Genomic DNA, 13,686 nt, shown 5'->3' with positions numbered 1-13,686 from the left:
AAGCAGTGTTTAAAGAATGTTATACATAGAATCATATAGGAATATAATTGTAAATAATGTGATAATTTTTGAGCTCAAGCACGAGAAGTAGTTTTCTCTGTGACTTTGTGATCTGTTTACAAGTAACATAGGACAGTGAGCTTTATAAAAGAGGCTCTCCGTCCATTCACCTGGCGGTACCTCTACTCTGATAATCTATTTTGTTTTTAACAGATGGGTATCAGATATTATTTTTAAGTCTATAAATGGTATCCACTGAAATATAACGTTTAAAAAAAAAGTTTAAAATGAAGAAAAATTCTCTTCTTAAGGTAGCACTGACCCTAAAACTGGTCAAATTTACATGCTGAAGAAACACATCTTATAACCTTCAATTCAAGCACAAAACAATAGTATTATGTCACAATCTCTGAAAGTACACTTACAGTTATATGTGTAAATGTCATAATTAATGCGACAGGGATAAAGAAATACATAACGAACATGTGAAACATGATAAGAACATGTGAAAATTGATAAACATGCTCTTGGTGAGCATCTTCATAGCTTTAATTAAAACTTGTTAACAAACTATGGGCAATTAATTTTAATTAATGCCTTCGTTAATGGTAATCAGATTCATAACAAGACAATTGGTAAAGATCTTTGAAGAGTGTAATATCAACAAACTTTCAGAGATTGTGACTTTTGTTTTGTGCTGAACTTGAATGTTATAAGATGCGTTTCCTCAGCATGTAAATTTGACCAGTTTTAAGGGGCAGTGCTACCTTAAATATTATAGTAAATAGAAATGAGGAAGGTTTTAACACTAACATATTGTAACTTTAGTCAAAATGACAATTACACCAAGTGCGAATCAGCCCACTCAGTACAACAGAAAGTTGGGACTATTGCCTGTACCTACGATATGCTCTTATTATTATTATTATATGGTAAAAGCAATCTAGGTAAAGAAATAGTTAAATTATTTGAAAACAATCTGTCAGTTTCCAAAACCTGAAATAAAAAAAATCTAAAATGAAATTTTAAAATACTGACCAAGATAATAAAAACTATTATGGGAGAAGTCTAGGAATCTAATCGGACTTTTACCAACATATAGATATGTTACACAACATATTATTATAAAAATTTGGAAATAGGTTAAAGAAATTAATTGATTGTTAAAGAAAGTTTTACCAACAAGTTATATAATGCTATTAAAAAATTAAATAATATATATTTACATCGAGAGGGTTATTCTTCCATTTTTGCTGGAGAGATGGGGGTCACTAACCGAACTCTCTTGTTAATGTGGTCCTTGGGATCCAAACTGCTACCATTTTTATTTTCTAATTCTTCTTCAATGCTCTCTAAACTTGCTATCTGCAGGGATTCATTCACGGTGTCTGCAGGTTCCTCATATTTCTCAAACTGTGTATTGTGACCACCTGTTGCTGGTGATGAGAGGCTAACCGATACAGATTTTACGTGGGCAGAATCCGACTTACCACTCATAATTGACTGTCGTTTTTGTGCTAGCTCTAGAAATATGTTTGTAGCACTGTCATACAGCGGATTCCCTGTAAACAATCTAGGAGCAGTGTATGGTCGTTGTTCGAGGTAGTTAGAAGCTGTAATATCCTGCTCACTTGTACTATGGTGATCATCACCATCGAATGGCAAAGTTTTACAATTTGCTTTCCTGCTAACAGCAGAAAGAGTTAGTCGCTTAGCTCGCATTCTCCTTGCATGCATGTGGGATGCCAGTTCCTGTTGATCATCTCCAATTAGATCTCGATTATACTTTTGATGGTACTGTAGTAAAAAGGAAAAACATATTAATACCTATATACAGTTATATAAAAGAACCAAGTTAAAAAAACTAGAATATGCAAACAAGTTTTGTATTTAGAAATAAAAACGTGCAGTTTGTTTTGAAGTTTTGTCCAAAGCTACACGAGGGCTATCTGCGCTAGCCGTCCCTAATTTAGCAGTGAAAAACTAGAGAGAAGGCAGCTAGTCATCATCACTAATATCACCAGTCACATTATAACACTCCCACAGCTGAAAGGAGGAACATGTTTAGTGGGACGGGATTCGATCTGGGGCTCTGAAATTGTGAGTAACCACCAGGCCATAAAAATATGCGGAACAAAGAAATTAAATCTTCTCATTAGATGGGCTTTATATAAACGTTTAAATGTCAAAATAACACAAAAAAAGTTTTTAAACTCTTAATGAATGTAGAATTATAAATCAAATAAAATGCACAGATGTCTTTACAGACTATTTAAGCTACTCTAACCAAATTGTGTCTCATTAAGATTCAAGCACTGCAGATGAAAGCTTGAAGCAATTAAATCCTTAAACAATGTGTGTGGAAAAATGTCTTTGCATTTTATTTTACTTAAGAAAATAACATGATAACTACTGAGCCTCATTTGTTGAATTACAAAGTCCTAGGTCATGAAATTCTAGGTATATTTTTTTCCTAATGATGTGTTATTATATTTATATATATCTATGAATTTAAACATTCTACCAAAAATGTAACTGCTGATATTGGATTGTAGTCTCTTCCAGAGTTTCTGATCCAACACAAGTTTTTAATGAAAAGAGTTTATAATAGCATTTTAACAACACTTGATCTGTTATACACCACTGCCAATAGGACTTTCTGCCAAATATCCAACATAAAGAGGCCAGTGTATAAAGTTATTAGTTTAAATGTTGGTATTTATATGTTATTTTTTTAGACTATTATAAGCTATATGGAGAAGCATGATACATTGTTTGGTTATAGGTAATGATATCGAATACGGATGCAAGGTGTGTAGTTGTCCGTGCCAATCCAGAATAGACCTTTACAGTCATCAAAGGATGCATACTGCAGATTAAAACTCCTCCACGTCTACGTGATTATTGGACAACAATAATGATATTATATCACAATAAGACTGATAATTTTACCAACATATTTTCTTATTGGCTTAATATAAGAGAGCATTAAGGAGATCAATACAGTAACTTTCTGTTTTTCAGACAGACAGACATTTTGTAATGTCATTCTAATAACATTATTAACTGTTATAAACTGCGTATTGTGGTCAGTTGTAAGTAAAAATAAATTTCAATTATCAAGTCTAGACTAAGATATGTATTCTGTATATAATAGATCTAAGTCAGTTAATAAGATTTTTGTTTATTGTTGCAAAAATTAGATATTGAAAACTGCTTCATTGATATTTTAAGCACCATAAACTTCTCCTGCCTTGTTTCTTAAGTGGGATGATGTTATGGTTTTTATGCAATGGCCTTCTTCCAAAGACTTGTTCTTGATTTCAAATAAGGTTGTATGTTGAACTTTTGGGAAACTGTTCTGACTTTGTAGCCTCATATTGGGATGAAAAATGATTTTGTGTTGATCTTGTTGTCCAGATGAGTAGTTCCTGAATGCTCAACTTGGACAATGAGATAAGACAAAAAAAAAAGATCTTAAATAAGATCTTCTGATTCAGTCGTTATCCTCCAAACTTCATTTCATTCTCAACTTGGACATCAAGATGAACAAAAACCAGAATTACACTGCAACTGCCTTCAAAATTAAGTTAGAACCCTAGAAGCTCACAACAAGTTCAACGGACAACTTAATTTTAGCTCAGAAAAAATAATAATAAGCGGAATAACCAACTAGCAAGTTAACACATAAAAAATCTTATCCATAAAGTTTCTTCCTTTTGCAGTGACACATACAAAGAAGAAACAGGAATATAAGATAAAGGCTAAGAGAACGAAGGGTTTCTGGTAGAGTAACCTCATTACAAACTAGGGCCAATATCAAATCCTGGCTACAGCTCAACATCAGAAAATCGGAAGCGGAATAACCAACTAGCAAGTTAACACATAAAAAATCTTATCCATAAAGTTTCTTCCTTTTGCAGTGACACATACAAAGAAGAAACAGGAATATAGGATAAAGGCTAAGAGAACGAAGGGTTTCTGGTAGAGTAGCCTCATTACAAACTAGAGCAAATATCAAATCCTGGCTACAGCTCAACATTAGAAAATCGGAAAATATTATTAGATTATTCTAAATAAAAATATGCCAACCAACTTTCTATTGAAATCATGGCCTAGCAACCAGCAACACTTAAGACATCATTCAACTCTAATGTAGAACATAAAATTCCAAGACACAGTGACAGACCTCAAGCCTTCTTCAGCATAAATACCAAGATGTCATTACACACCAGAAACGAGGAAATCCATTATAAATGTAAAATCTAAATATGAGTGTATTACATTAGTTTACTAGCTAAATACCCCTACGGTTAACTGTACTTTCTTAATTATCCATTCAACATTTTTGGTATATTCTTCTGACTTATGATATAGGTAAAGGCTCATTCTGAAAATACGTGCAACAACGTACCAATTTTCCTAGGCCAACTGAAAACAAACACAACTCTGATAAAAATGCTATGCAAAACATAATTTATTTTTGAAAAAAAATCGGTTCCTAAGAATGAAAGTTGAATATAAGAATTAATTTTTGCAAAAATAAAACCATCACATCAACCTTTCTTCAAATGCAATTTTGTCTTTTTGATACTTGATATCAAACATCAGAAAAAAAAGTACTTCAACTCACAAAAACAGGAACGATTCCACAAGAATCAAACAGAAAAAATTTGTTTCACGTCATTTCCAGACAAATCTCATTATGTCGCAAACGAGAAATAATTTCCCATCTGCTTTGTACCAAATCTATTAGCTACTACACAGTTAAGCATAACATATAATAATCTTGGGGGGTTTGAGCATGCATGGGGACTAAGACCATTTCATTTAAATTGAATTAATTCTTAGGTTACAAAATCAGTCATCTCTTACTAATGTAATAACAAATCTCAGAGCAAAAATTTACAGCCACTACCTCAAAATCAGAATTTTTCTTAACCTGATTCAAGAGCAGGGTAAGAGAAACGACAGTTTCCGAGTGTCCCCTGTTTTCTCCCATGGTCTCATGGAGAGTTGGAGAGAATTAAAAACCAAAATTACTACCACTAAAGGTCAGTTGATAGTTACAAAATGAAGACTTATACAGGAAAGTTATCCACTACTCTATAAACTGATCATGCCATGTTTTGTACAAACGTTTCTTCACACAACTGAAAAAATATTCAATTAATAAGTTTATTAGCCAACTATAGACATTACGAACCAAGTAAAGTTTGCATTTTACCTTATTGTATGGATTATTTTGGAGTGCCCTAAGTAAGAGATTCGAAGGATCGTCTTCTGTTTCTGGTCTGGTTAACTTAAACGATGATGAGATTGATAGCTTCTGCTCCTTTACAGGTTGGCTTTCAGTATCCTCCTGGCTAGCATGGTTGATTTCTGTTGTATGTAGAGAAACAAATAAAAGCGTCACTCAGGTTTGTTCTATTTTATTTACATAAATCTACAACTAAAGTTACATAACTTGTACAGTTTGATAGACTCAGATAAAAATTATTACTTGATACAAAACATGAAATTGTAGGATAGTTTTTCATCCTCTTAAGTGTCACTGTTAGTACTTTAAAAAGAGGTAGGTGTGTAACTCTTGGGTTTTATGTTTTAATAGTCTTGATCTTTATTAAAAGAAAGTAATAAGATCACCAGTTTATAGTATTTTTCTTTTCTTTCAGCATTTTTAGAAATATATTTTATTATTGTTTTTGTAGCGCTGAACTAATGCATAAATGCATATTCTGCATAACGGATATAACACTTCACGAATACTGTATGTGTATAATTATTAAAGTTAAGTGGGAAATAATAGATTGCACATTAAGGAATGTATAAAAGCATCTTATTAAAAAAAATAATTGAGTTGATTTCACAAACGTAACTGATGAAATCATTCATGGCTGTACAACTAAAGTTCACAGAAGCTGGACCTGATGGTTAAGATGCTTGACTTGCAATCTCCGGAAGGCCCAAAATCGGTCACCAAACATGCTTGCCCTTTCATTCATGGGTATGTTATAATGTGATGATCAATCCCACTATTTGTTAGTAAATAGTTTGTTTTTGTTTTTGAATTTCGTGCAAAGCTACATGAGGGCTATCTTCGCTAGCCGTCCCTAATTTAGCAGTGTAAGACTAGAGGGAAGGCAGCTAGTCATCACCACCCACCGCCAACTCTTGGGCTACTCTTTTACAAACGAATAGTGGGATTGACCGTCACATTATAACACCCCCATGGCTGAAAGGGCGAGCATGTATGGTGGGACTGGGATTCGAACCCGCGACCCTGTGATTGCGAGTCGAGCGCCCTAACCACCTGGCCATGCTGGGCCTTAGTAAATAGTAATCCAGTGAGTGGTACTGACTAGATGCCATCCCTCTAAGTCTACCATTTAAAATTTAAGGATGGATGGTGCAGATAGTCTTAATTAGCTTTATGTTAAGTCCAATACAACAAAAAAGTTCTTAAGTTAAAATAATTGAATTAAGGTTATTCAGATGTAGGTCCAAAGTTCCTAAAAGTTGGAATGATGTCAATACAGGTTTGAGTATGTTAAATTAAAATGATTTTAAATATGTAAGTCAGAAAGCCACACGACGACGACAACTTATGTAAAAAGGTTGAGATGAAATGGTATGAATCAGAATTACATTTTGACATTATTTGGCATTATATAGGTTTATTTATCACCAAAAAGGAACTGGGAAGAATATGTAAGAGTCCCTTCTGATGCAAAAATATCCATACAATTAGATCACATAGTCGTGTTGTGATTGAGGATTTCAAATTTCCAAAACAAATATCCCTTGTATGTAATGACATTAAAAATCAAATAAAGATGACTCAACTAGGGAACCAGGACCATCCAGAATTAGATCTGCAACAAATTGTAACCCAGCCATGGTACACCATCTTATAATAGATGAGAATCAATGAGCACAAGTGACACAGATCAGTGGCATAAGCCATCCACGTGTTCTAGACAACAGTATGCAACATATTCATGATGGGTATCCATCTGGATATGAGGTCAAAAGGATACGAGTTCACCAAGATAAGGCTTCCATCCATACCTCCTGTTCAACCGTTTCACACTTGAAGCAGTTGGAGAATGAAATGGTTAATCTATACGTAGATACCTGTCAAACTGTCAAGACACAATGCCTTTAGATTTCTGTGTGACTAGACTGCTGAAATGGGCACTTTGAAACAACTGTCCTTATACACTAGGTTTATTATGGAAAGCTTGCAGGGAGGAGTTGTATGTTTTGGACAATACAGCATTACAATGGAGCTGGAAACAATGCTGCAAGTAGATCATGACCCAGAATGTGGCGACATAAACTGTAACGTTATGATGCTCTAAAATACTTTTAATATAAAATACTCAACCCTCTCTTATACCATTCATAAATGTAGAATCAAAGTTCCAGAAGTTGGAATATTCAAAATACAAACAATTATGTTCCTAAAGGAATGATAATTCTAAATTACTAGTGAACTAAGAACCAAAATCTCAGTGTGTGTGTGTGAAAATAGCAGTTACAATCAATAATCACTGAATATGTTACAAAACAAATATATGTTTGTCAAGACCTTAAACGAACTAACTGTACAAACACTTAACTAAATTCAAATATTTACATAGCACAATTTAATGTTGACTAAAATGCTATTTTATAACTGATTAAACCTGAGAAATAAATAATGCAGACTATGATCATTAGGTATCTTTACTAGTATCATATCAAAACATTGTCCACTCAGTCCAGAAGACAAGTTTTATTCTTGAAAGAATTTTGTATATAATTATTATGATAAACAAAAAGCAAAAATGTAACACTACAAACTTCTTATGCTGAGAATTCAAGAATAAACATTACACTGTGTCATTACACTAACTAGGCCCAGCATGGCCAGATGGTTAGGGCGCTCGACTCGTAATGTGAGGGTCGCGGGTTCGAATCCCCGTCACACCAAACATGCCAACCTCCGCCTTTGCCTGGTCCCAAGTCCAGGATGAGAAAGGAGGAGGGTTGGGCGCGGGGCTAGCAACTCCACCCGTAAAAACCAACCTGCTACAAGTAACTGCAACAACACCTTCCGTTGGCGAGGTGTTGTTGCGGCCCTATGCTCCACTGGGAGTTTACAGGAATAATATAAAAAAAAATTACACTAACTATCTTTCCTACATGCAAAGATCGTAATAAATATAGCTACTATAATCATTACAAGAGTGTAGGAAATCACTGAAACACATCAAAAGACTGCGTCACAATCTATATATAATTAAAATAATAATATGTGTGTGTACTTGGTAAGCTTTACAAACCTACATACAAACAACATTGCCAAAGGGAAAGGTATTTGTAGAATGGATCTGTCGTCACTAAAAAGCTCCATCTCAGACAGCAGTGTTCATGTGTTAAAGTTTTGTGTGTGAATTTCTTCATTTGTTTATAGACACTCAGAGTACCCGTACTGTCATGCTGTTGAGTTTTGATACCTGCTCCCAATACCTAGGGTTTGAAAGTATCGCAAGATCTGTTGTATCTTTCTAGATAAGTTAATCAGTTTGTCGTTTCTGATCAGGTCATTTAACTCGGTGTCTTTTGTACTAGAGATGTTTGGTGGGTATCACATATTGTGAAATACGTTTAAACCACTTAGGCACCCTGCACGGCCATCAGGTTCGTTCAAAACTCTACGTACCTAATCTCATGTTTGAATAATCCAGACAGGTCACTTAGCTGTTTTAATTACTTTAAATACACAGCACTGCCTTTACATTTTATAATCATTATGCATTCAAATACAAATAACCACAATCAAAGCATGAATTCCCCCAAGTAAAACTTATAACAAATAAAAGAAAATTACTATAGTTATACAAGTGTGTAGAAAGTCACCAAAACAACAAAAAAATACATTACAATAAGACTTATATGATAATTTTCGATATGTAAAGTATCTAATAACATCCTTCCTGCTGTAAATCTGTATACAACCATTTAAGAAATATGTAATTCAAAGTATTATCAATCACACTGTAATGTAACATTACATGAATTACTAACTAATGATCATGCTTTGCCAGCCTAGATGTTACACGTCATATGACAGGATTACTTTATACATCAGAAAAAAATAAAAAAGTGCCTCAAACCAGAAACACGGGTGTAATTGTCCGACTCACCTTGTAACAAGACTTGAAAATTTCTTGTGGCTATAAAGCAAAACAGTGGAAACATAAATGAAGAAACAGAAAATATATAAAATAAACATATCAACTACAACAGAAAAAATAAAATGTACTACGTTAAAAATATTTCATTCCATTAGCTCAGAAGTAAACATAAAATTATGTTTAATAATTTTGATTTTTTAATATTAGTTTAAATAGTAAACGAGAAAGATAAACCAACAGAAGTGAAGTTTTATGTTTAAATCAACCTGCAAACAAACACTTTAATGCATTTTAAAAAAATATTTCAGGCCATGTATTTTATGATTTTTTTTTGGTTTGTTAGAAAAGTTAACTGTACAAAAAATACATTTCTTTAACTATAAGTAAATGTACCCAAGAGTTTCCTTGTTTCTCTGTAAAGAGACTAAATTATGCAGTGCTTTAGCTACAAGTATTAGGAAAAACAATTTATCGCTAAATAAAAATGTTATTTAGGGCTGGCTATTGAACTTAAAAAAAAGGAACCAAATAAGATAGGGATGGAAGTGAATATATCACTTGATCTGGCTAATGATTACATTGAAGGCTAAGCCATCTCGACTTTACATGGAGAATGAAATCCCTACATTACTGCCTTCCCCACTTTGTCTATCGAAAGCTTGGTGTTTGAATAGAATCTCAGCTTTCATCATTATACCTTTCCTTCAGTTAACTTTAGAATACTACTTTTATGACTATTTTACAATAGAGTAACATTTTACAATTGGAAATTCTGGTTCTATTTGTTTTGCCAGTGAGGAAGCCAGTAATGTAGGGCTTATATTCACCATGTAAAGTCTAGAAAGCTTAGTTTGCTACGGGATCATCAGGTGATATGTCAACTTCCATCCCTATCTTGTTTGGTTCCTTTTTTAAAGTTCAGTAGCCAGCCCTATATAAATATTTTATTTAGTGATAAATTCTTTTCATAAAACTTGTTTGTTTATTTTTTTTTATAAGATGGTGTACGTGGGTTACTAGGTTATAGAGTGTATTCTATAGCTTCATAAATTCTGCATAGAATAATATTAAAATAGGTTGTCAGAGATTCATGCTCTCTCAAATGATGATAAAATTATATTTATTGATAGAACTAGGTAGGCAATAGGCCTGTTGATGATAGATGAATGAAAATAAGATATATGGATTTTGGCTATTTGCTGGTTTTCGATTTTGGGACACTCTGGATAATTGAAAGGCTGCATATACATCGGAAATAGAGCAACTATTATAGACAGATCTTCATATCTAGCTTCTGATAACCTGTATGTGTGTTAATGTGGTTTTTTTTTCACTCTTTCACTTCATACATAATGTAGGTGTTGGCTCCCTAAAGACACTGATTGTATAGTGTACAAAGCATTGAGTATTCTACATGTAACAGTCATCTAACGTTCATCTATTATTGGCTGGTAATTCCTGTTTTTCCCTGTACTTGAGCTTTTTAAAGTAACAACAAGATTTCTGTAAGCAAACTAACTTCAAGGGGTAATAACGTCGTTTACATTAGAATTGTGATTTTTTTCTTTTTTTTTCCATATTGCATATAATAATAATAAAATAGGTAGTCAAAGATCATGAAGACTGTTTTGCTCTGTCAAATGATGATAAAAATTATAGTTACTGTTAGAACTAGGTAGACACTAGGCCTGTTGATGAAAGATGATGATGAATGAAAATAAGAAATCTCAGTTTTGGCTATTTGCCGGTTTTAGAACTTTGGGACGCTCTGGATAGCTGAAAAGCGGCATATACACCGGAAATAGAGTGATTATGCTAGGTAGCTCTTCATATCTAGCTTCTGATGACCTGTAGATGACTTTTGTATTGATTTAAAATGGGCATCCATGCCATCCCTACATAGTGAGTGCTAGTATACTGTGTAGTCCTTTAACTATAAGTAAACACACCGGCAAGTTACTATCATGTTTTTCTGTAAATACAGGGTGGCCCAAAATTATCTTTCTTATTTTAGAATTGATTAATTAACTAACTAAAGAAATATATCATGCAGTTTTCAACATTTAATAGCCCAACTCAATTTTTAGTGACGTGTCAATAGACTTCTACACGTGCACCATTAGTGGCTCTCAGCACATCTAACTGATATTCGATTTCAGTCCACATTCACAGCAACATGTCCACAGTTACAGTAGCGATGACATCTGTGATCCTTGGTGATGTTTGCTACAGGTGTGCAATACGCAATATCCTTAACATACCCCCCAAAAAAAAGTCTAGTGGAGTGATGTCTGGCAAATGCAGAAGCCACGGAATTGGCCAACCCTGCAAGCCGAACAATGCATTGAACCTTTCCTTGCACGCTTGTCATTTTACAGGGTAACACTACTCACTGTGAAAAAACATCAATATAAACTATCTGAAGTGAGATACAAGACAACGAAAACTGCATAGTTATTTAATTACTAGATTTTAAAATTAGACTGTACATGAAGTTGCACAGTTTTTAAAAACTGTAAAGTTCCTCTCTAACTACAAATAAATACAAGGATTAATTCCACGTACCATTATGATCCTCAAACAGAAAAAACTGCCATTTATTGAGAGGTCATACTCACCACCAACATGAACTTTAGCACTCTTGAAGGCTACAATAAAAGTACAATGGACAAAGACTTTAGAAACCATTTGTATAAAGATTTTAACAGCTATTTTTCAATAAGAATTGAGCTTTGAACATAAAGCTATCCTTTAAGCTTTGTTTGTTAGGAAAGAAACACATGTATATTTCTCAAATTCCTTGTGATCATCGTATTGTAGTTGTTACTTTTTTTATTTCAGCTTCAAAGGAACATGTATGTTTAAATTTCAAGTTCATTCCATAAACTATTAGTAATCATAATGTGGTTATGATTTTGTATATCTATAATATGCTGCTTCTTTTTTTTTTTAAATCCTTCACTGTGGCAGCAAGTGTTCACTCCCTACGGAGAAATGTTTTTTGATATCATTGTAGTTTTCGCTACACAGTTTCAAAGCCATTAAGACATGATTTCAAAATAGAATCCTTTGTTTTGTGGCATCACATTAATTCATCTTTTAGTAACACTCAAAAATTGATTGTATAACATCTTTAAGTCTACTGCTCTCAGTTACAAAATTTATTCATCTTGATAGACGTACATGCACTGCACGCTATGCAGACATCTAATGTTCAAAACTTACCGGGAATAATTCATTCATGGGGATGTCTGACTTCCCTTCTTTGTGTTATCTTGCAATAATAGTGAGGGAAACCTCTTGAACAAGTAAAAGAATCATTGTCCTATTTTTATTTCAATTTTATCTAGGCTAAATGCTAATACGCAGCTACAGAAATAAAGAGGTGAATGTCAGAAAAGCCCCAGGATTTATCCAAAAACGTCTGTGAAAGCATGTTATCCTGCTGAAGATATGCGTAATGATTTTGCCATGTTATCTACTCCTCACATAACTACAACTTTAAAATTCCACTGGGATATGTGAAGTTAAGGCAAACAAATTGGGGATACAGAAAAAAGAAGGTTATTATGTGTCATAGATTCTATGTACGACCCGCACATACAGACAAACATCATGCCTTGCATTGATCATGTAGCACAATGCAACAAAATGTTAAAGTCACATTAACAATATATGTCCATACAAGAATAAAATAATATTGTTAAATCCTAACTAGAAATCTAATTACAAAAGCAAAAGCAAAAAAAACAACAACACCAGCATCCAGTTATTTAATGAAATTAATTGATTCTTGTTGTGTTTTGATTAACCTTAGCCCCCCCCCCCCAAAAAAAAAAATTAAAAAAAGTATTAAAGGTCCAACAGAATTAATTTACATGGAGATCAAGATAGAAAACTCTGAAAATTCATTAGATGATCAAAAGTTACATTATTGTGTAGATGTTAGAAACAGAGAAGTCAGAATAATTTTAAACTTCATTTAAGCACCAAGGCAATATACTGTTGCGTATCTGCTTGTTTGTTAATTTCCTGTAGAAATTCTTTCCGAGAAACTTCAGCGAAACAAGTTCTTTCTTAATCAAACTAGTTTATTCTTTCTCGATACAATTTTGCAATACACAGAATTTACACAGTCAATATGTTTGCAATCTCGATAACAAAACACACACTTTATATTACCGTCACTACCGCTCGCTTGACTCAATTATCTGTCTCTATATCTATCTATCTGCAATCATATCTCCGCTTTATTTGTCGGGCTTATATACAAAAAAGAGGGCACCTAGAATAGACTAGAGTTGCCAGGAAAAGTCAAGATCCTTCGAGAATCTCATGACGTGTTACCAGCATCACGTGACTTCCACTGTCATAGCACTGCCCCTTCCTTAGTATTGTTCATCCCAAACAATAGCCACTTACACTAACCCAATAGATAATTAACAATAACTTAATTAAATGTACAGAATTTACAAACACAAAATTAAAATTCAACAAAGTC

At 33.4% G+C, this 13,686-nt stretch overlaps 1 protein-coding gene across 1 annotated transcript in view; it reads right to left on the bottom strand.

The window, feature by feature from the left end:
• Positions 1-997: 997 nt before the first annotated feature.
• The window catches only part of LOC106463060 (sodium/hydrogen exchanger 2-like), a 44,743-nt gene continuing 32,054 nt past the window's right edge, over positions 998-13,686 (bottom strand). Inside the window, exons 18-21 of the mRNA XM_022390469.1 lie at positions 11,804-11,833; positions 9,195-9,224; positions 5,228-5,382; positions 998-1,797 (exon numbers count right to left, since the gene is read on the bottom strand). Of these exons, the coding sequence (XP_022246177.1) occupies positions 1,237-1,797; positions 5,228-5,382; positions 9,195-9,224; positions 11,804-11,833 (776 nt within the window). The 3' untranslated portion in view covers positions 998-1,236. The remainder of the gene's footprint in view (positions 1,798-5,227; positions 5,383-9,194; positions 9,225-11,803; positions 11,834-13,686) is intronic.

Source organism: Limulus polyphemus, unplaced genomic scaffold (assembly GCF_000517525.1).
Source record: "Limulus polyphemus unplaced genomic scaffold, Limulus_polyphemus-2.1.2 Scaffold1315, whole genome shotgun sequence".
Classification (NCBI taxonomy): Eukaryota; Metazoa; Arthropoda; class Merostomata; order Xiphosura; family Limulidae; genus Limulus; species Limulus polyphemus.
Note: the sequence above shows the minus strand (reverse complement) of the source record. Positions and strands in the feature narration are given on the sequence as shown.